Source organism: Eurytemora carolleeae, unplaced genomic scaffold (assembly GCF_000591075.1).
Source record: "Eurytemora carolleeae unplaced genomic scaffold, Eaff_2.0 scaffold1111, whole genome shotgun sequence".
NCBI classification, from domain to species: Eukaryota; Metazoa; Arthropoda; class Copepoda; order Calanoida; family Temoridae; genus Eurytemora; species Eurytemora carolleeae.
In genome coordinates, this window is record NW_019397416.1 from 63,208 (window position 1) to 88,536 (window position 25,329).

The 25,329-nt window shown below is 32.5% G+C and overlaps 1 protein-coding gene across 2 annotated transcripts in view; it reads left to right on the forward strand.

The window, feature by feature from the left end:
* Window positions 1-25,329, forward strand: part of LOC111714172 (GAS2-like protein pickled eggs) — a 40,078-nt gene that overhangs the window by 5,344 nt on the left and 9,405 nt on the right. The window contains exons 3-10 of one of the 2 annotated variants that reach the window (XM_023489221.1): window positions 4,510-4,646; window positions 8,207-8,422; window positions 11,289-11,491; window positions 12,527-12,711; window positions 14,679-14,786; window positions 18,911-19,004; window positions 21,617-21,695; window positions 22,711-22,779. In XM_023489221.1, the coding sequence (XP_023344989.1) occupies window positions 4,510-4,646; window positions 8,207-8,422; window positions 11,289-11,491; window positions 12,527-12,711; window positions 14,679-14,786; window positions 18,911-19,004; window positions 21,617-21,695; window positions 22,711-22,779 (1,091 nt within the window). The remainder of the gene's footprint in view (window positions 1-4,509; window positions 4,647-8,206; window positions 8,423-11,288; window positions 11,492-12,526; window positions 12,712-14,678; window positions 14,787-18,910; window positions 19,005-21,616; window positions 21,696-22,710; window positions 22,780-25,329) is intronic. The other variant, XM_023489222.1, reaches the window with a different exon arrangement.

The window sequence follows — 25,329 nt, forward strand, 5'->3', positions numbered from 1 at the left end:
CTCTCTACCCCCCCCCCTCTAAAAGTCTGTATAAGGTTATGAAGAACCGTCAATTAGCCATAGAGTGAGTCAAAAAGTATAAATTACCTGTGTTTGGTATCTTTAACTGAAAAAAATGATAATTTTCAATTTCAGTTCTTAAATATTAGCTGATTAAATATTAGCTGATTAAATATTAGCTGATTAAATTCAAACTTTTGAGATTTTAGATACCTTCCACAGGTAGTCCAGACTGGACAGTATATACACTGTGCAGTGTACAGTGCATGTTGTACTGGCTCGGATCATGCAGCTTTTAGAGTGGGGTGGTGGGCCTCAGTTCTAAAAGTTAAGCTAAGACGAATATTTTATAATTTCACGGTTTAAAACCTAGCACGTTAACCCCCTACGCTTGTAACAAAGGATTATACAATGGGTAAACGGTGATTTTTGAATTTGTAATGTCCTGCTTTATTTCTCTAGTGTTACATAGACCCACCATGATATCCCTTCTTTATACTCCGCCCTTCATTCATACAATATCTCTTCAAAATGTGCGAGAAAAGGGACTGTTGGTGAAATTTTAAGTGACCCTCTATTTAAAGAGTTGTGTGTCTGATTGACAACAATTCCCTTTAAATCTAAATCTATTTGATAGTTGATTATTTTCAATTTGGGATTCTAGAAAAAACCTACTTGCGGATTTTTGAAGAAATTAAAATCACTTTTTTACCACAAAAACACGACGATATCCTCCTCAATGTTGCTCAGATAAAGGTACAAAGGGTACCAATGTGAATCGGGCAAGTCCCTTTAAGGAATTGACTTTTTGCCACAAACCCAAATTTTCTTATCCACACATCTTTGTAACCTAATGTTAAAAACTTTGGCATTTTATACTTAGAACATATGATCTTACAGAATGTATAGTTTGAAATATCAAAAGTCTACGACATTGGGTTGTAGTGAGACATAATTCCTTTGTAAATACATTTTTGATGTTTTAACACGGATTAATCCAACATTAACGCTTTTCTGCATTCTTATCTATATATAAATTTGGCTTGTCTGGGTGTCTGTTTGTTTGTATCCAACAAACGTCTGGGTGTCTGTTTGTTTGTATCCAATAAACGTCAAAACGGCTGAACCGATCGGGCCAAAATTTTTTGTGGGACATCACGTAACCATAGGGAAGGTTTATGAATGAAATTTAAAAAAAAAATGTGTTTTAAAGGTTTTTAATTTACAAAAAAAATTAAATTCTTGAAAATCCGCGATTTTTTTTAAAAAAATCCGCATAAATTTTTTTCTTGTTTGTTTTAAAATGTAAACAAAAAGAACATGTTCACAATTTAAATAGAAGATGGGCGCGAAGCGCCCTAAAAGCCTAGAAAGAAGGGCGCGAATTCTAGTGTTAAATATTTCTTGTTTAAATAGTTATTCAAAAATGTAAAAGAGCGAGCAGGAGTGTGTAACCAAAACTATCTCCGGGCTTACCCCCGGGTAACCTAGAGTTATTATTTTCTAATGACAATTTTGTAATATTAGGACCCCCCCCCAGACACCAGGAAAATTACGTTTTTGTTCATTGATAAACTTTAAATTATATAATTATTTAATTGGGTGAATGAAAAAATTTTGTTACGAATTCTGCAGCAACAAAAAATTAAAATTCAACATTTCTAAATCAAACCATTAAAATATTTTTTAAAAAGTTGTCGATGAAAAATAGATCGATAGATAGATAGATAGACAGATAGAAAAAAAGAAAGATATATATAGATTTACAAAAAGAGAGATAAATAGAAAGTTATATAGATCATAGCATTCAAACTTCTGGTTCTAAGAACCCTGATAGGGAAATTGTAGATGTACCTAGAGGATAGAAAATAGATAGATATATAGATAGATACAAATAGATAGACAGAAAGATACTTACTAAATAGATAGATAAATAATTATAAACTGACATAGGAAGACATAAAATATGTATTATATATACATATTTATATTTTATCTAGATATTTTACATAAATCACTAAATACTGCAGTCTTTAACTGCCGAAGGTTTAGAAATTGAACGAAAAAGAAAACTGTAAATCATGTTAATATATGTATTTTTCATGTTAATATATATTTTTCATGTTAATATATATTTTTCATGTCATTTAAATTTCATCATCCTGTTTGTGAGTATACAATGCTTTAATACTTCATAAAAATACTGGAGCTAAAGCGTATTACAATACAATGACGAGGCAATGCGGGAGAAAGTTTGTGAAAATCCGTGAAAATTATGTAAACGTTATAAAACGTGGGTCTTCTCTTCCCATACAGGATATCAAGATTAAGCACGTATGCCGCGTTTATGATTGATTTATCATGCGTCGAGGTCTCCGTAGTTTCCCATGCTCTGGAAAACAATGGAATCTTCTGAATATTTATATTGAGCAAGGACGGATCGTGGTGCAAGAATCAGAAGATTATACCGATTAAGTTTATTGTTTAAAACTTAAGCCGTGTAAATACAGAACTTAAGTTGAGAAACTAGGTTTATGCACATTAAATTGCAGGCTCAGGGCACGCGTTAAGGTCTGATATTCAGAATATTCGGCAATATTTATTTCAAACTTGAAAATCTAGATTTTAAATAATTGGATCTTACGATAACTTTTTACCGTACTTCAACTGATGCAGAACATGTAATCAATATGAAATCTAAGTCAGGTTTTCATTTTAATAGTTAAAATCTTTGCATTAAAGGGACAATGCACAAAAACTCAAGTACCNCCCCCCCCCAACCTATTGAAAGTTTCATAAACAATTTAAAACGTTATTTTTATAACTTTTGTCTGATCAAGGATATATAAGTTATCCTTATTCCTCTAGCTGAAAATCAAATATTTTTAGTTATGGTTTCTCCAAAAAAATGCGACAGAAAAAAATAAGGAAATTGTGTTAAGTGTTTAAGATAAAAAAATGACGATATCACTCTTATTGTTACTGAGCTAGATAAAGCACGGGCAGCCGTAGTACATTTGAATTTCCGAGCCGGGCCAACCTTTCCAGTCCCAGTTTGTACTGTACCTAGCTCTATGGACAGGACTAGCCGGTGCAACAAGGTTGTCGCGGTCAGACTTTATGCTTCATATAGGCTGAATTTACCTTTACTAAAGGGACAAAGGTGCGTGAAAGGTGTAAAGGGCAACGTTGTGGCTCGGATATTATACTCTGTGAATGAAAAGTACACAGTCCCTTTAAAGGTTTTATCTCTGGTCTAGGTAAAGCATATTCTCCAGGTACCATATAAGGTAGAGAGTAGCACACTATCTACCACTGTCCCATATATGTAGACCCAACAGATTCAAATTATAATAAATTTAAATTAATATAAATAACTTAAAAGTTAAACCTACACGACCTACTGAAAGGCTTTCATGGTAACCCACGCAATTTGACCATATTTAGGCGTAAAGATTGCAAAAAAATGCTTATAAAATTTTGCGCAGGATCTTGATTTAAATTAGATTTTCGCTTGTGGATCCCATAATAGATTTTCACACGCGATACTAATAATTGCAAATTGATATAAGTGCGCGAAGTTATGATTAAAGGCGCGCGCGTGGCTAAAACACATATTTTTAATCTCTCACTTGAAAAAAAAACAAGTTTATTATAATCTAAACATTCACAGGAACAGATTACTCGCCTCAAACTCGTATTTTCTTATTTCTATATCTTTTCAAGTTTTGGAGTTAAACTTTATACATTTGTTCCAACATAATTTATAATTAAGACATCCGGATGCAAAGACAAAAAAATTATAAGAAATTTAATGTATGCTGACATTAATCAGTTCCTTTTAATTTTCCATGTCTAACTTAAAGCGACTGTTGACATATTTTAAGTAACCCTCGAACCATGTCTTACTTAAAGCGGCTGTAGACAAATTTTAAGTAAATCTTGATCAACTTAATGCGACTGTTGACAAAGTTTAAGTAACCCTCGAACCATGTCTAACTTAAACCGACAGTTGACATATTTTAAGTAACCCTCGAACCATGTCTAACTTAAAGCTACTATTGACAAATTTTAAGTAAATCACGAACCATTTCTTGCTGAAAGCGATTGTTGACAAATTTAAAGTAAATCTCGAACCATGTCTAACTTAAAGCGACTGTAGACAAATTTAAAGTAAATCTCGAACCATGTCTAACTTAAAGCGACTGTTGACCAATTTTAAGTAACCCTCGAAACTGTTGAGTCAAATGCACAATTCACAAGGGTGTCCTTGAACCTCTATGTGATAAGGACCTATTTGATTTCCCAATTGTTAGCTTTTAAATGCGGTTTCACGGAAAAAGTGATTCGTGGATTTACACATCAGAGACAAGGAAGGAAAATCATAAAAATTATTTCTTTTTAGAAAAAAATTTAATTAAAAAAGTTACATAGATAATGGGTTATAAGTTGAAATTACCTCTACAGTTCCTTGAACACCGAAACCGAGTTTCATCTTATATATTTCAGCACGCGAATGCAGTCCGGCGCAAGCATGAGGAGATTCTAGAGAAGATCTGGTTGGGGGAGTACAGCAGGAAACCTCCAGATTTCATGGTTCCTCCAGTAGATATTCCTATCAGGGAGAACGTCATTCCTGGCACTTGGTGAGTTCATTCATCCTCTCATTCGTTCATCCTTTTAGTCATTCATCCTATCTTCATTCATCCTTTCATACATCCCTTACTTATTCTTTTATTCACGCTTTCATTTCTCCATTTATTCATCCTCTCATTCATCCATATATTCATCCTATAATTCATCCTTCCGTTCATTAATTCATTCAGTCTTTTATTTTTTCATCCTTTATGGTATTTTTTTATTTATATCACTATCCTTTCATTCTTTTTATTTTTTATTTTTTCGTTTGTTTCTTTATTAATGTTTCATTCTTTATTTTTTTATTAATTTTTCAATTAATCATTTAAGTATTCATCTTTTAATTTATTCATTCATTTGTTCACCAGAGTCCGAATTTAATGAATTTGAGTCGCGTCGCAAATCCCCCACAAACCAGTTTTAATTAAGCGCCGCGCCGGCTTAAATCTTGAAAAACTTAATTTCGTATTCATATTTTTATTCAACTACAAAGCACGAGATAATACAAATAAAAAATCACAATTTATTATGTAGTTTACAATAGTTGAATACAATTTTAAGTGGAACCAAGCATATTTGAGCCGCGTCTGAAATTTAAAATACTTTTTTATTTGTTGAATAATTATCACGTTTTCCAATTATGCCATTATTTTATTATGAAAAGGTTAATACTCGAGAGTTAATTCTTGAATTAGTTTCAATACAGTTCAAATTATTTGCTGGTAAGGAAAGTAGTTTAGGTCTTACATATTTATAAATGAAAAGATGTATACATATATATATATATATATATATAACCCTTCTACCCATCTATATACCACCCTCCTACACCCTCATCTATACCCCCTGCTCATTCCTCATCCGGCCCTATTCTCCCTTCTACCCATCTATAGTAAATCTTCCCCTTGTTTGATTTTTATATCATGTCTCCCTACTCCCCAGCTCCCCTTGAGTTAATTTTGTCCTTTTCTTTTTCCTTTATTCTTTTTCCTCCTTCATTCTACTTTTGTTTCTTCTCCAATTCTCCGGATAAATATCCTCAGAACCTTGAATAATTCATTCCTCCGAACCCCTAACGAATCCCTCCAATCCTTATTTCACATGATGAATCCCTCCGAACTGATAAATTTCTACAGTCCTTGATAGGTTCCATCCCTCCTAACTGATATCTCTCGACCTATCCTAGCTCCACCCTCATTCTTCATGTCAAACCTATACTCTGCATAATTATTCTATGAACCTGGTTTAAAACAGGGTAAACCATAAAGAAAAAGACTCTAAACAAGCCATTATTCCATCTATCTATCTCTATATATTTTCTTCTATCTATCTATCTATCTATCTATCTATCTATCTATCTATCTATCTATCTATCTATCTATCTATCTATCTATCTATCTATCTATACATGTGTTGGGTAGGAGCTAATCTACCTAGAGACAGACCTGGGGGAATTTACATGGTGAAATAGGTGAAGGAAATACCTCTATAGGACGGGATTAAATGAGCATGGGGAAATCTATACATACTATACACGTGTGGAGGATTTTCATTAAGGGGTTGAAAACAGGGTTACATCTTACATCGGAAGGAAGTTATTCTTTTAATTGTTTTTTTGTTGTATTAATTTTAGTATGTTAACATAGTTTTTACTTATACTATGTTTAGGTATTAAAAACGCATACATAAGTTATAGCACGTGGAATGGGTTTTATTATATTCTCGTTGCAACCACCCCGGTGTACAAGTTTATGCTAAATAGTTTAGGATTAATGTAATATATGTTTAGAATGAATATTTACATATATATAATGTATATTAAAGGGACTGTAAGCGTAATTAATTTCAACATATAGCTTATATTGAAAATGGATCCAGAGATGCATGATTCAATTTGTATCTAAAAATCGAAGAAAATTTGTTGTTTTTTCGGAAATTTTTTATAATTTGTTAAAATAGTAGAACAATTATATTTACAAAAGGAGTTTCTGAAAAAATTATCAAAGATCACGGAAAAAGTGTTGAATTGATCAAGGACTATTGAAGAAGTATTGAATTGATCAAGGACTACGGAAAAAGTGTTGAATTGATCAAGGACTACGGAAGAAGTATTGAATTGATCAAGGACTATGGAAGAAGTATTGAATTGATCAGGGACTATGGAAGAAGTATTGAATTGATCAAGGACTAAGGAAGAAGTATTGAATTGATCAAGAACTACGAAATAAGTATTGAATTGATCAAGAAAAGTGTTGAATTGATCAAGGACTATGGAAGAAGTATTGAATTGATCAAGGACTACGAAAGTAGTATTGAATTGATCAAGGACTACGGAAGCAGTATTGAACTAATCAAGGACTACGGAAGATAAGAAGTATTGAATTGATCAAGGACTATGAAAGTAGTATTGAATTGATCAAGGACTACGAAAGTAGTATTGAATTGATCAAGGACTACGGAAGATAAGAAGTATTGAATTTATCAAGGACTACGAAAGTAGTATTGAATTGATCAAGGACTACGGAAGATAAGAAGTATTGAATTGATCAAGGACTAAAGAAATAATACTGATTTGATCAAGGTTTTGCTTGAGTATGATTTATAATATAAAAATTATCCTTCTGTATCCTCTGAACCACAGATTTATCTTTTACAGTGAGAACTAGCCATGGTTGAATAAACTCCATTAGTACACAGTTATCGGTCTTTATATTTATAATTAGTCATATTAGAAACAGTAACAGCCATTTTTAGACAATAAAAACATTTATCATAAAAGGGCTGTCGTTGCAATTTTCATGTGACCTTCCATTTTGAAATCATAATGTGGAAGATATAATTGATTTTCTACTTTGAACATTATTTAATTCAAACAATTTCCTTCACTTTATAATTAAATAATATAATTGAACATAATAAATTGTTAAAGAAAAAATGTTGGATTTATGCATTCTTGGTAAAATAAAGCTTTTAAAGGTACCGTTGTGAATCAAACTTGCCACTCTATGAATGGAAAGGCACTTCTACAATTCATTTAAAAAATGTATCTAATTTAATTCTACTCATCACCCAGCACTAGTCCTGTCAACTCTTGATCTAGATTAACCTTGTATCCATCAATATCTTTTATATCATGCTACTATACAACCATATTTATGCCTATATAGGAACTCATGTATCTATATATCTATCCATCTATCTATCTAAAGCTATCTATGATATCTATTGAATAAAAAAATAAACTTGTTGGCTTTTACTGTTTTGATATCCTTAATTCTCAATTTAACACATCTTCAGTTGAAGGCAAATACTATCAACTTGTAATTTGAACTTATTAATGTTAAAAGATATTCTTGAACATCAATTTACTAAGTAATGACTTGACCTAATTTTTTATGTCTTTGTTGTTAGATTTATTGTTTAATTGTTTGGTGATTTCTTAGTGCCGTGGACCAACCAAACCCCGGACCTTCCTAATATGGAAAAAACAATCTCTTGTGACTGTTTATCTATTTATCTGGAATAGTAAATTTTTACTGAGGTTTTCATTTACTTGTTGTTTGTTTAGGTTTGCCCGGGACAATGTTTACAACTTTATCAAGTTCTGCCGCGGCCTCCAGGTGATGGAAGTTATCATGTTTGAGACGGAGGACCTGGTGTCCCAGAAGAATGAGAAGCATGTTGTGTTGACTCTATTGGAAGTAGCAAGGAGAGGAGCCCATCTAGGGATGCTGGCTCCAATGCTGGTTCAGTTCGAGCAACAGATAGATATGGAGTTAGCTAGGTAAACTATAGTATTCCCCCTTCCCCCCCCTTCGGACCCCATCCTCCTTCTTCACCATCACCCCATCCTTATTCCTGTCAAACCCTTTTCCTTCTCTAACACTTATTCCTTCAACCTTCTCTCATTCTCTTTTTTCCCTTCTCCGATTTCCACGGGTATGGATCACGATTCGCGATAATTAGCAAGAATCGTGTTTCTTTAGGTTAAAGAATGCTTTCTTGACAGATGTTTAAAATATTACATAATTCAAGGTATTAAGACAAGGAAAGTTAATTGCAGTTGCGTATACTCTGCGTACATATTGAAACCAGTTCTCTCTGGGCGGAATTTGTAAACAAGAATAGATGAATCAGTGTTCTTTTAGTATCCAAAGAGGTTAAAAGCATTTAATTTGATAAATTTTTATATTTCACAAAATAGTTTCCAATGAACAGAATATTTCATTGATTTTTTATGTGAAAGATGGATAGATAATATGTCAGGCTTCGACATCCGTTTTGTGTTTACATTACCGCCCAGAGACAGTACACTGCAGTACAAAAGATGTGTACACCTCTGAAATAAATATCCTTGCATTATAACCTTGACATAATTAGTCTTTAACACATATCATGAATAAGAAGGTTTAAAATGGATTTAAAATGGCCTTATGACTGCAAGGGCTGGGAGGGGGGGGCATTACCATCCCCCCTTGTGCACCCTTCGCAACTTTCCCACATTCAATCCCCTCTGGGAAATAATAGAATAGTTTTTCCACGTATCAGCATCTTGAACTGTTAATAGATAAATAAGGAGATTTTCACCATCCTTCAATTTACAAAATATCTTATTCGACCTACATAAGTTTTTTATTTTAATTTTTTCTTGCCTTTTCCACTTCTTCTCATGCTTTTATCTTATTTTTATTTTCATATAGTTTTAGTTTTATAAGGTTTCTTTATCTTTATTATCCTGTCTTTGTTCTATCAAAATTTTGCATTCACAGTTCGGATCAACAACTTTTTTATTGCCAGATTTCTGGGGAAAGAAAAAAATGTTGAACTTTATTATATGACATTTATCATGAGGGTTGTGTTGATATGACATTTATCATGAGGGTTGTGTTGATATGACCTTTAAATCCCTGTTTAACGCGAAAAAAAAAAGATTGGTGCATAACATAACGTTCATAATTCTAGTTTAGATTTTTTCTTTTCAGTAATTTGCATAATATCATTTGTAACTTGTTTTTTTTAACAGTAAAGTGAACCTTTATAAAATAAGCAAATTAAACCAGGCACAGTTCAATAGATTGAGAGGGAAGGTCAAATTTATGTGAAATTACTGGCACGTGAGTTTGTAACCACATATAGCTCCTCTGGTTTTGATTTTATACGAGTTTAAAGCATGTAAGATTTCAACCTGGCGTGTTTCCTTGAATTTGGCTGTAGTTTATTGAATTAAAAAAAACTAAAACTAAACTATTTGAATTAAATATTTGAAAATAGTATTTTCGAGAAACTTCTTGATTTTCCTTTTCTTGATTTGATATTTGATCAACTGTCCTTGAAAATAGCTTATTTCGTGTGGCCTTCCAAAGGGAAAGCAATACTATATCTAAACTAATAGATGATATCTCTGTACTGTGCAATACTGAATTTGAATAGAATAGAATAGGATCTGGGCCCGATCTGGTTTGTTTATCGTATATGGCAACGAACGATGTATCTATCTTAGTTGTATATAGGTAAGGTAGGGGAGATAGGATGTGTGTTTAGATTTTACTGTGAGGTATATAAAAAGGTTTTATCAAAACAATCCTACCCACCCTACCTTTTGTATAACTACCTTGAATATATCCATCTGCAGTACCCTACCCCCATACCTTTAGTTAACCTACCTTGAATATATCCATCTGCAGCTCAGGGTTGTAAAAAAGTTTGGTTAGAGCTGCTTAAAGATAGATTTGAACCAATCTGCTACTTTGGTTTCAAATTCAATTATTTTAAGCTTATCTTATTATCAGGTTAAGCCCACGCCCTGTTGANGGGTTACTTTTAAATAATCATTTAAAAATTGATTCTTTGCCACAAACTCAAATACTCCAACCCCTTTGCAACCTGGTGGTGTAAACCTGATTTCAATCATAAATTGGTTCATAGAATTCATAATTAGAAGTATGAAAGTAGACAAGGCCGGATTGGGTTATATAGATGGGATTACAAAATCAGAGTTTGTGACAAAAACTCAATTCCTTCACAATTGTACAGTGTACAGCACATATATTTTAATATCAAGGGGTTTATATTGCAAAATTTGTTGTTTTAATTTTTAATATGCTAATTTAATATGTCAATTTCTTGTAATTCAATTACGCCCAGAAAGAGGTTTCGTGATTTATCTATTTTTGTATTTTTTAAACTTAGATTCCATGTGAACATGGGATAATGTCATCTAAACCAAAATAGGAAAAGTGTGCTTAAAAACTAGCATTTATAAAATAAAGTGCACTAACTTTTTTAATCACAAATATTTTTTTTCTTCATTTTTTTCCCTTTTTTCTTTTTTTCCATTCTTACAGTTTACTGTTCATGTATACTGTTTACTATTCATAAAAAAACTTACATACGAATATTATATGCGCAACAAATTTAGTTTACAAAATAAATCTTATCTTGAAAATTAAAGCCACTATTTATTTGATTATCATAAATTATAAAAGTTTCACCTCCATGATTGCAAATTGGATCTAACTTTTTACATAAATGTAAAAGTTTTCTAGTTTGTCATGAGGACCCTAAAGTTTTTTTTCGTGATTGTCAAAAATGTTTGTAAACTTTTTTAATATTCTTCGGAGAAGAAAGAAATTCAAGAATATTTTTCTCAGAGAAGAAAAAGAGAGAAGAAGACTAGAGAAGGAAGAACGAGAGAAGGAGAAGATATTGAAAGAGGAAGAGAGATTGAAGAAGAAGGAGTTGAAGGAGAAGGAGGAGAAGGAGAAGAAAGAGCAGAAGGAGAAGGAGGAGAGGGAGAGGAGGGAGGAGTTTGATTTGTTTCCAAGTCTAGCTGTCGAAGTCCAGGATGATACAGGTGAAAAAACATCACTTAAAGGGAGTGACCGGCAATGTATGGGTGGTTGAACTGAATATGCAGTATTGGGGACATATTTTTTAGAATTCATTTGAGACATATAAAACGTTTCTACGACGTATATTTACTGAGTTTGAGCGCAAAGTCGACGCTCAAAATAATGAATTTGGGTGGGTACGTTTTTAGAATCGTTTTTTTTTTTAACGTCGAACTTGCACTCAAACTCAGTAGTTATACATCGTGGAAACGTTTTATAAGTCTCAAATGAATCGTAAACGATTTTCTACAATACTGCATACAATTACTAGGAGTCAAAAGTGATCGTGTAAAGAAATTGAGTCTTTGCCACAAACTCACATTTTAGAATTCCTACATTTTTGCAACCTCGTGGTGAAAATCTTTGGTATTTCAAACTAAGATTATTTTCTCGAAAAGGATTCAAAGTTTGAAATATCTAAGATCTATGATATTACGTCGCAAATTAGAGTTGGTGGCAAAAATTCCTAATTAAAAACTTAATTTCATATGAAAATGTCAGTAATATTTCTATGTTAAATCTTTCACAAATTGATATCAATATCTGAACATTTTCTTATCGTAGAAAATGCAGGTCTAATATTTTCTGCGAATCAAGTATTCTAGAAAATGAAAGTTTTCGCGGATTTATCTTTCCCATATTTGAATTATATGCATTCAGTCTGAGGAAGGTTTTAATGTTATTGAATAAAGAAATCTTTTCAAAGGTTCAATTAAATATCAGAGAAAAGAAATTATCCAAAAGAAGAAAACGAAATGTTGAATTTCTAGGCAAAATAAAAAAGAAAATATTACAATTTAGAATTAAGTAATCCTTCCATATTTTAAATAGTTACATTCACTTTTCACAGCGGAACTCTTCTAACCTTTCTCATGGCAAAATTGAAAATTGATGGAGATATCCTTGTCTGTTTTTTTTACAGAAAATATGTAATTTTTTACTAGAGGGCCAGTTAAAATTACGCTGATACAATTCTTTAAAATTAAAATAATTACTAGGTATGGATGATTTATTGGACGAATTAAATTCCAACCAATATGATGAAGACTTTGAGGAAATAGAAGAAGAAGAAGAAGAAGAGGAAGAAGAAGAGGAAGAAGAAGAGGAGGAAGAGGGATATCCCTATCCTATTGGACCAATGCCTCAGGAGATCCATAATGATCTTCGGAGTCTAGACGAAATGGTGAGTACTCTTGGTACTGTACTGTACTGTACTGTACTGTACTGTACTGTACTGTACTGTACTGTACTGTATTGTACTGTACTGTACTTTTTTGGCACTTACTGTACTNCTTTTTCAGGACTGTGTATTGTACAGTACATCCTTTTCGGTACTGTGTACTTTACTTGTTTTCGGCCTTATGCACTGTAAATATTTTTCAGTAATGTAAATTATTTTTTGTACTGAACTTTATTTTAGTAATGTAATTTTGTTTTTATTTATTTTTTATTACAAGAGAAAACTACAACGTAATTTCGCTTAATTTTTATTATTCCATCCAATCTTTATGGCGATATAATTCCGATTTTACCTCTTATTTATTTCCTAATCTTGTGATTGTAGTTAATTTGCTACTCCAACTGTGTGTATCAGTGTAAAATGTAGTGGTTAGCTGACTTTATTAATTGAATTATAAATTATAAAAGTGAAAACATGGTTTACAATATATAGCCATTAGTCAGCCATTCGGCTTTATAAGACAAGAGAAAGTATTAGGACAAGAATGATTAATTGGACACTAAAAAAACTAGGACAAGAATGATTAATTGGAAGCTAATAAAAACTAAGACAAGAATGATTAATTGGAAACTAATAAAAACTAGGACAAGAATGATTAATTGGAAACTAATAAAAACTAGGACAAGATTGATTAATTGGACACTTATAAAAACTAGGACAAGAATGATTAATTGGAGCTAATGAAAACTAGGACAAGAATGATTAATTGGACACTAATAAAAACTAGGAAAAGAATGATTAATTGAACATCAATAAAAACTAGGACAAGATTGATTAATTGGAAACTAATAAAAACTAGGACAAGAATGATTAATTGTAAACTAATGAAAACTAGGACAAGAATGATTAATTGGACACTAATAAAAACTAGGAAAAGAATGATTAATTGAACATCAATAAAAACTAGGACAAGATTGATTAATTGGAAACTAATAAAAACTAGGACAAGAATGATTAATTGTAAACTAATGAAAACTAGGACAAGAATGATTAATTGGACACTAATAAAAACTAGGACAAGAATGATTATATGAACACTAATAAAACTAGGACAAGCATGATTAATTAGACACTAATAAAACTAGGACAAGAATGCTTATTTAGACACTAAACTAGGACAAGAATGATTATTTGGACACTAATAAAACTAGGACGAGAACGATTAATTGGACAAGAATAAGAACAAGATTAAGAACAAGAACAAGAACCAAAATAAAAACAAGAACAAGAATGGGGAATTGGACATGTATGAAAACTTGGGGACAAAACACTACACTTTATAGTCAGCTATTCAAGAAAGCAAATTAGAATCAGGATAAGAATGACGACAAAGACAAGAATAAGAATTAGGATAAAAATGATTGAATAGGACAAGAAAAAAAAATTGAGCAAGAATGAGTTCTAGGTCGAATGACGACTAGAACAAGAATGAGTAAAAAGAAAATAAAGATAAAAAGGACAAGAATGAGAACTAAATAGAACAAGAAAAATCAATAGGACAAGAATGAATGACAGGAAAATAATGAGGTAAAGGACAAGAATGAGAACTAGGACAAGAATGATTAATAGGACTAGAATGACGACTAGGACAGTAATAAAAACTAGGACATGATTATGAATGATGGCTATAACAATTATTAGAACATTAAAGGGCGATGATTATGAATATTAAATATATACAGCTAGTTTGAACCTGAATATAGTTGAATTCTAGGCCGTCTTTTTATTCTTAATTATGAAATATATCTCTGGAGTTTAAGAGATATCATAGTTCCAATTTACTTGCTAAATACAAAATCCTTCGTGACATTTATTAGAAGTAAAAATAAAGTGCAAAGAAGATATTCAGTCCAAAATTTTCTTTTTCTTACTCTAGTACACAGACAGTACAATTGATGAAATCTATTTAGGTTCGGGATCTTCTTTCTGAGTGCCAGTGTCCCTCCCAGTTCCCGATGATCAGGGTCTCTGAAGGAAAATATAGAATAGGAGATACCAAAGTTCTTATCTTTGTGCGGGTAAGTAATATCTCAGACGTACAGTAGAATAACCAGAAAACTGTAGAATAGGAGATACAAAAGTTCTTATCTTTGTACGGGTAAGTAATATCTCAGACGTACAGTAGAATAACCAGAAAACTGTAGAATAGGAAGACGACATTAAAACAATACTGAAGTGCATTTGATGTTGTTACAAAGAAAATAGCTTTACTAGTAAGTTATTAAATCAATAATAATAAATCATTGTTTACACTGAACCATTGCTCTGCCTCAGTGTATTGAACCATTTTAAGTGTAAACTTGAGTCTTAAAGTCGAATTCCTCTTCTAGAGTTTTCTGGTTGTTACTGTAGCATACAGTACTGCCCACAAAGAATGAGACTTCAGAGACTGTATGAAATTGTTATAGTATTATTTCTTATTAAATGGATGTCACTGCTTTACTTTATTTATTTCGGCATTATATAGCTACAGGGTTACCCACAAAGGATAAGGCTTCAGAGAAGACTTACGGAATTTCTACTTAATTCTTTGCATCTAGTACACGTGGATTTAACAATTCTGTCAATATTTCAGAGAGCTCTGACTTTCGATCACTATTTGACCCCTTATACATAATGTTATAGCCTTTTTCTTAAATAATTTTTTTGAATGAAAAAGTATAAAATAAACAAATCCGTAAAGATTGTAGAAATATAGACGAAAACACGTTTGATTTCAAATAGAAGAAACCGAATGCTTCTCTCTCTGGTTAGTTCGGGGTGGGTAACGTGCTGTTTTCTTTGCAAATTCATTAAATAGGCCTTATTCAAGGAGACTTAATTTATCCTTAGGATGCTCATATTTCAAGAGCTTCAAGTCGTCTTTACAGTCTCATCCTTTGTGGGTAACCCTGTACTAATTAAACAATGTTCAAGAAAGTAAACACAATTTAACCCTACAATTTAACCCTACAATTTAACCCTACAATTTAACCCTACAATTTAACCCTACAATTTAACCCTACAATTTAACCCTACAATTTAACCCTACAATTTAACCCTACAATTTAACCCTACAATTTAACCCTACAATTTAACCCTACAATTTAACCCTACAATTTAACCCTACAATTTAACCCTACAATTTAACCCTACAATTTAACCCTACAATTTAACCCNGGAGGGTAGTAATGTATTTCAATCAAACTTTTTGATAACATGATAACTTTGAATTTCGTCGATAGTTCCTTTAAATAAATCGTACGCCTCAGAAATTAATGAATCTACGCAAGCTTCATGACATAGCGATAAATTGATGTCTAACTAAAGTGTTAAAATATGTTTCTTTCTCTTCAAATACTGAAAAAATGAGAATATGTTTCCAACATAACATGATTTGTTGATATTTTTCTCTTTAAGAAAAAAAAAAAATGTTTGCCGACAAAGCAATATTTTTTATAGAAGATGTCTGCTAAACGTTTAATCAGCATCATGTTTATTACCATAGAATAAATATTCAAAAGAGGAATCATATTTGGTCAGAAATCTGTGAACCCATTGTGTTCCATTCACTACTGTATGCCGAGTCCATTAGTGCATGATCCAATCAGGGTTCAGTCATGTGTTTGTTGTCTATTTTGAACCAAAAGAAATAGTGGCGGTAACATCTATCTTTCTATGTATCTTTTATCCAATTAGAGTTATGAATCCTTCAATCGGCGCTATATCAGTAAATGGAAATATTTACTTCTACTGAAACTATAGTGATTAAATGGCCAATGTAACACAACAAAAAACATTTCTAATCTAGAATGTTAGATTTCTGAGTCTAAATGTCATTTGTTATTAAGAAGAGAAAATTTTTGTCAGTTTACTTCATTGTTTTTGCTGTAGAAACCCGCTAATCACCATTTAATGGTTAACTGAAATAGAAAATTTTCATAAATCACATTACCTCCATTATATTGGGCTGGTCAAAAGTTTAAAGGGTTCTATTGTGAATCGGGCAAATACGTTTTTTGTGAATTGAAATATTGTTTTCAGTCTCATAATGAAGGAAGATCTAGGTTCTGGTCTGTTGAGTTTTATATGAAACCTTGAAGAAAAACCAGGATGAATAGATTACAAACCGTTCTCAAGTTCAAACCGCGGAAACCTTGCATATCATATTATTGACTTCTTTTAAACCTAATTAGCCTGGATGGAAAGAGGGGGGGGGAATGGCAACACTGACACGTCAAATTATATCAATCCAGCCTCCTCATCGTAAACAGAAAATCAAGTAAACTTCATACAGTCGGCAGTAATCCATAGAGTCATTCGTGGTAAAATGTAAACAATGATGACTTAAATGAAATCTCTAATCTGAATCGGATATATCAGATATATCCGGTGTATATTGGATAGATTTCCGATAAGCTGATTGCTTTCTCGCTTTCAAAATTCTTGTTGCATCTCTTAGACCACTTTGTTTTTTTAGTCACTAGACCATCCCCTGTCTCCGGATCCCTAAACCACTCATGTTTCCTATAGTATCTAGGCCACCCCCATCTCCAGGTCCTTAAACCTTCCTTGTTTCCGGGTCCCTAAACCACCCCTGTCTCTGGGTCCCTAAACTACTTATGTTTCCTGGTATCTAGGCCACTCCCACCTCCAGGTCCCTAAACCTTCCTTGTTTCCGGGTCCCTAAACCACCCCTGTCTCCGGGTCCCTAGACTACCCCTTTTTACTGGTCCCTAAACCAATCCTGTTTCCTGGTTCATTAACCACTCCTGTCTTATGATCCCTAGATCACCCTTGTATCCGGGTCCCTAACCACCCTTATTTCCTGGTCCATAAAACTCCCATGTCTCCGGGTCCCTAAACCACCCCTGTCTCCTGGTATTTGGACCACCTCTGTCTCTGGGTCCCTAAACCACTCCTGTCTCCGGGTCCCTAAACCACCCCTGTCTCCTGGTATATGGATCACCTCTGTCTCTGGGTCCCTAAACCACTCCTGTCTTCGGGTCCCTAAACCACCCCTGTTTCCAGATCCCTAAACCAGTCCTGTGTCCGGGTAAAGCTAAAGCAAACCTGTCTCCGAATTTACCTGGATTGATTTTGATTCAAGGTTGAAATGAATCCTCTAAACTTTAAATATTCATGAATAATAAATGTGTCCTCCAATGCATCTAGTTGGTATTTAATCTGAAGATTTAGTTTAAAATTAGTAAAAATAACAAATTTACAGTTCACATCAATCTAAATAGAAAAGAATAATTTCACTTGTTGTTTTTGACATTAATTGTCTGTAGCAAACTGTAAAAGTTTACAATTTTAAAAATTATACTCACTTAGCTCTGAATCTAATATTGTGTGTTAAACTCAAACTAAGATTGTTTACTCATGGTTTAATTATTCTCTAAAGCACTCTCCAGTATCCCTAGCCTGGGTTCTCGCAGTAAACTTTATGAAACTTTACAAAGCTAAGTAGAAAACTTAGTGAACAAGGAAATGGAGAAAGGGAAAGGACGGAGGTGTCACTTCAAACCATACATTGTGATAGAGAAACTATAAGATCATTTCTAAATATTAAGGATTTATTTTGGATGAAAATAAATTTCAACCACAAACCTTGCTTAACTTCTTGTTCTGTACTGTACTGTACTTCGTGTCATCCGTACTTTTTACAAACATATGACGTCTCCGACTGTGTACGACTTAAGTACGATGAAATACGACCTCTGTTAGCGAAAACTAATAGAAAAGATAGTAAAATAAGATCAAGTTCTGACATCTAAGAGCCAAACGTACACTATTGAGTACGGAGACATACAAAGTATGTCTAAAATGCACCCGTTATTTTGGAACAATCCGGGCTCGGGACAGTAAGGTATATCGCAACTAATCTGACTTTTGAATTTAAAGTTTTAACACTTGGTAAAATTCCTAATCTGATGTAAAATAGGAAGGAAGTTGCGCCTCTGCATACAGTCGATGTATCACCAAAGGCACCATACCAAATAATTAAAAAATGACCTCCTGCTTGAAATATTTGTGACAACTGTTAAACCTTTGACCTCCAAACAGACCTGTGGCCTTTTACGTCCTGTTTATTCTGTTGTGACCTACCTTTTGACCTTTGACCTCCGGAATACCTGTGTGACCTCATGTATTTGTTTAGATATTACGGAGTCACGTGATGGTGAGGGTTGGAGGAGGATGGGATACTCTGCAGAATTATCTAGATAAACATGACCCTTGTCGGTGTAGAAGAGGTCGGTATTTAAACTTGATATTTATAAGTTGAGGCAAATTGGTCAAGGCGTTCACGACATACAAACAAATTTAAAAAACAGATATTACTACTATATATTTGTAGATCAAAGAGAATATATCCTATTATTTTCTTTGATGTAGATCAAGGAGTATGAAATAGAAGGGAGATAAAACTGACACGACCCGCCCTACCATATGATTATACATGCTCCGCAGCCGTTACTCCATCTGTATATAAAAAATATTTGTCTGCTGTACAATTATCGCGTATACAATAACCTATTCTGAATATTTCATATATAAATTGAGTACCGTCTTCAAAGCATGCATAATCATATGGTAGGGCGGACTGCGTCAGTTGTCTCCCTTCTATTTCATACTCTTTGATGTAGATAAATTGTATTAGTGTATGAATGTACCACTTGTTGTACCGTGCACCATGTACATATATGTATTTAGAATATGTATCACGTGTCTGCTATGCAAAATGCATCTAGAAATGAAGAATCATTACATTAAGATTCTTATATCTTTTGCTAACCAAATACTTCAATCATTCTAAATACTAAATTGTTCAATGCTCAGATTATCCAATCAACCCTGTGATCCTTAATTCGTGCATATTTTTATGATTCTTTCAATCATTTAGTCCTTAATTCCGTCAATCCCTTATTTCCGTCAATCCCTTAATCCCTTATTTTTTATTCCCTGAATCTCTTAATTCCTTAATTCCTTAATTCCTTAATTCCTTAATCCCTTAATCCTTTAATCCTTTCACCCCTTAACCCCTTAATCTCTTAGTCAGTAAACCCAATAAGTTAATCCAATTCGAGTGTTTAAATACTGAGAACTACTTTAAACTCTTTAACTATTAACCTTTGACTGTTGCATCTCTGTTAAACCTAAAACATGAAACGCCCCCCCCCCATGCACTTTATCTAATCTTTAAGTGCAAGAATTGCATTAATACTGCAGTTATGTGAGCTTTGAGTGCATCAAACATTAGAATCGAACAATAGAATAGTTTTGCCATTAGTCCGTCATGTTCTCTTATCAAAATAGTTTAGTGTGTTTATTTTTATATTATCACATATAATTATATGCAAGGTTATAATGCAAGGAAAGTTAATTGCTGTCGCGTATACTCTGCGTACATATTGAAACCAGTTCTCTCTGGGCGGAATTTGTAAACAAGAATAGATATCCTTACATATAAAGTTGTTCTTTGTGTTTCCTATCATAACGAACGAACCCCTGACCAATTTGCCTCTAATTTTGATTGGGTTAATCCGGTAGTATCAGGATATTATTTTACCCTTGTTGTAGACTTGTAGCAAAATGTAATGCTAGGTTCTCTCAAACTAATATATCTTTGGGTTTAAATAATACCAGAATATCTGCCTTCAAAAACTTGTTTTTTTTTGGGTGGTTCCACCTAATTAAACCTTTGACGCACTTGTTCCATTAACTTAATACTCAAATAAGTGTAATAACCTCAGGACAATGAGCTCATCTTAGAATGCATATATTGTGTTAACATTGATTTGGTTTATATACTATTTTGATCTTTAATATCATATAAATCTAGAACGTAACCGGCCCTTCTTAAGCTTTTTGTAATTTGTAATACCACACTTCTTTTTATTGAAAATATTATTTTAAACTAGATAACTTTGCTTTTGGTGTTCAATGCTTAACATAAAAATTGAATTAAATTAGACCGTTGAAAGCTTTTTTGTAAAAACATCGTTAATCTTTTGCTTGATACGCATTTCTCCATTAGATACCTAGATCAGAGATGAAGGATAAACTTTACCTGTTTCAAAATTTTCTTGCTTAGTGTAACACCTAGTATGTTTAATCGAACTGGATTAAAAAAATAAAAATGCTTACCTTTTAAGGATTTGCAAAATAAATATATTTTTGAATTTTAATCTGAATTTAGTTTAAAAGGATTTGTACTCTGTTCTGTATATACCCCATCTATAAACTATGTACTCTGTGTACTGTAAAGACCCCAACTATAAATAATGTACGCTGTGTACTATACAGACCCAAGCTATTAACTATGTACTTTGTGTATTGTAAAGCCACCGACTGTAAACTATGTGCTCTGTGTACTATACAGACCCCAGCTTTTAACTATGTACTTTGTGTATTGTAAAGCCACCAACTATAAAATATGTGCTCTGTGTTCTATACAGACCCCAGCTTTTAACTATGTACTTTGTGTATTGTAAAGACCCCAACTATAAATTATGTGCGCCGTGTACTATACAGACCCCAGCTATTAACTATGTACTCTGTGTACTGTAAAGCCACCAACTATAAACTATGTGCTCTGTGTACTATACAGACCCAGCTATTAACTATGTACTCTGTGTATTGTAAAGCCACCAACTATAAAATATGTGTTCTGTGTACTATACATACCCTAGCTATTAACCATGTACTCTGTGAACTGTAAAGCCCCCATCTATTAACTATGTGCTCTTTATTCTGTAAAGACACCAACTATAAACTATGTACTCTGTTTCCTGTATATACACCTACTATAAATTATGTACTTTTTGTACTATAGACCCCAGCTATTAACTGTAATGTACTGCAGGGCACCGGTCTACAACTGGAGCTCATTTGTCACTAAGAAACCGGTCTGGACCGATGGCAGCTGGAGTTTCCTTTGACAGGTATGGAAAAGGCCAACCTGGCCGGCCCAGCTAGCAGAAAGCGCAGGCTGGTCGACCCAGCAACAACCAGAAACCGGCGCACTCTCTAAATCTTACCAAAAAGAAAAATGATCAGGGGGCAAAGCGAATTCCTTGGTCTAGACATTGTTGACATTTTTTGTGCAAAGTTTTTTGAACCTCCTTTAAAGAGTCTTTTCCAGCATGCTTTTAAATCTGTTTAGAATTCTGCTTTGCTCTCCTGGTTCAAGGGTTTAACAGAACCCGGAGAACCCTTTCGTATCCAGGGACCAGGGGTACCTGGAGTAAGGTTTAGAGATGTGCCCTAACCCTTGTCGTTTGTTCTATTTTTCCTCTTTATCTCTTTTATTTAAGATTTGTATCTTAATCTAATCATACTTTTGATATCTATGTTGTATAATCTATAATTTAAGGGATAAAAAATGCTTAAATTCAAGAATTAATCAATTATTTAATTAATTGATTGAATCTTGTCTGCTTCATATTCTAGTTCAATTTTTTAATAATTAATTTTAAATGTGATATTTAGTTTGTTGTTAATACTAACCTAGGTCGTAGGTCTTGAGTTCATCCTGAGTTAACCTCAGAGTTAGTTAACCCTTGAGTTAGTTAACTCTAGAGTTAGAAAACCCTAGAGTTAGTTAACCAAAGAGTTAGAAAACCCTAGAGTTAGTTAACCAAAGAGTTAGTTAACCCTAGAGTTAGTTAACCCTAGAGTTAATTAACCCTATAGTTAGTTAACCCTAGAGTTAATTAATCCTATAGTTAGTTAACCCTAGAGTTAATTAACCCTATAGTTAGTTAACCCTAGAGTTAGTTAACCCTAGAGTTAGTTAGCCCTAGAGTTAGTTAACCCTAGAGTTAGTTAACCCTTGAGTTAGTTAACCTTATTCTTTATTGACTAGCTCTAATACCAAAAAGACTTAATGAACCTTAAACAAGTTATAGATATATTACTAACTGTCTAACTAATTACCTAACTTACTAACTGGTTTAGAAACTACGTATATACTGGTATAAGAAAGGGTTCTGTACCTGTACCTCTATATCTGGAACCAGTACAATGGTAAGCCTATACAGTGCACAGGCATGTACAGGCTGTACAAGGTTTTGGTTGATAAGCATAATACAACAAGAAGCGTGGTTTTGGTGCATGTGAACACTTGACAGATAATGTAGTGAAGGAACTTTTTACGGGGTTTTACGAAATCAATAAAGAGAGTTCAATAATGAGCCAAGTTTTCTTCAATGTTATCTTAACAAATACAAGTTGCAAATTCATTTCTTGGAAACATTAAAGCTTATTTGAGGAACAACATACATTGTATCCTTCCTCCTTTCTTGTTCATGGCTGTTGGAACTTACATTCCTCGGTCACTATATGTTACTGAATCTTAACCTAAGCACAACCTTTTTAAACTTAAGTTCTATTTCTGTACTTAAGTTTAAGTTTAAGAGTTCATTTTCGTGTACTTAAGTTTAATTTTATGTGCTTAAGTTCTTTTGTCAGTACTTAAGTTCAACTTTCTGTACTTCAGTTCAGTATTCTGTACTTAAGTTAAGCATTTTGTACCTAAGTTTAGCTTTCTGTACTTAAGTTCAGCATTTTGTACTGAAGTTAGGTTTTAGTACTTAAGTTCAACTTTCTGTACTTAATTAAGTTCAGCTATCTTTATTTAATTAAGTTCAGCTATCTGCACTTAAGTTCAACATTTTGTACTAAAGTTTAGCTTTCTGTACTTAAGTTGAACATTCTGTACTGAAGTTTAGCCCTTTGTACTGAAGTTTATCTTTCTGTATTGAACTCTTAACTTAAGTTAGGGTATCTTTACTTAATTCCAGTTTTCAACAGTTAAGTTTCATTATCTGTACTTAAGCTCTGTTTATGCTCTCTTAAACCACGTGAAACGGTTCTCTTGAGTAGGTTGAAGGGTGTGAAATTGCATGTACAAAACACGGTTTTAGGACATAAACAGTCTGAATTACATAAATGTGCTTTACAATCAACAAGGTTTTAAAATTAAAATCTATATTGCATGTTTAAAGTATATAAAGTATAAAAAGTACGTATAAATCAACTAACCTTGAAAATTTAGAATTTATGAGATCTGAAGTTAAATTTCATATTTTTCTTTTTTCTTTTATTCGCAAAAAGTTTTCAAAATAATCTTTTTATATTCTACCATTTCCTAATTTACAAGCGTTATTTTACCCAACCTTGCCCCCCCCCCCCTATCTATACCTTTGTAAAGATTTTATGGTTGAATCTCCAAGAGTCCTCCCACCTCTTTTTTATTGTTAAATTTTGTATATTTAGCCGTCAATTATTTAAATTGTCTCATATATACAAATATAAAAATATGAATAAATTCTTTTTAAGTTTTAATGAATTCTACATATAGATAATAGATATATGTAAATATATGCATGAACAATTTAAAAAAAAATTATGAATTTTATTGTATTTATAACTTTTATGCAAGAATTAAAATTCTTCATAGGTATGCTTTATATGACAAATTTCTTTTTTGATATACAAAGATACATAGGCATACATACATATATAATGATTCCAATGCAAACTTTTTAATGTAATATATGACCAATTCTACTAGTTGGGAATTTTGATGAAATAAAATCAGTTGTGAACTTGTGATTCATGCAAATTCAAGGTTTGGAAATTTTTAAATTTCATAAAAACTTTTATGACTACATATTTTAAAAATGACTTCATTTAATGATTATTGTTCAGTTAAACCAATTTTATATTCTTTTATGAAGTTTAATCAATTTTTGCATGAATTTAGAAAATAACATTTTTATGTAACATTGGGATTTTCGAAATATATACTTCCTGTAATATATCTTAATATCATTTTATCATGAAAATTGTTGCAATTTTAATTAATTTTTTTCTGGAAATGTTAGTTTAAAAATATTTGTTCAATAATATAAATTCAGTTGTAAATATAGTTTTGAAATTTTCAGGGTAAAATACAATCAAAATTTTATATTATTATTAATTGTTCAATTGTATTTTAAATTTTATCTAATTAAAATAAATGAAAAAAAATACTAATTAACTGCATAGTTTAAAAAGGTGTAACATCTCATTTAGAGAAAATGTATACAAATACAAGGAAAAAACTTACTGCATGGTTGCTTGACCGGTTTGGTTTGGCGTGTAAGCGTACTGCAAGCTTGTTGTGCATGTTTTATGCTTGAATAAAATGCTTCCCTCCTCTGTATGTTTGGAAGACGACCTTGTAAAGTAGTGCAGGTATTTAAAGGAATTGCAAACTTTATTGAAATAAACGTAAAGGGACTGTATGCGTAATTTCAAGTGTCTCTCCAAGCAAAGATGACAGATTAATATCGGCACCCTGGAAACTTTTGTCTTATTAATTTTTTACCCTTTTTTATATTTGCGGATTCTCTGCAGAAGTGACTTGCGCATTTCTTACTTTAAGAATCAATCGAGAAAAATCACAGAAATAAGCACTTTTCGAGACAGAAAAAAATACGATATTTACCACGTTTTTTGTCAGACTATAGTACCGTTGTGAATCAGGCATTGCCATCTTTGCATGGATGGTCACTTGAAATGCCTTCCATG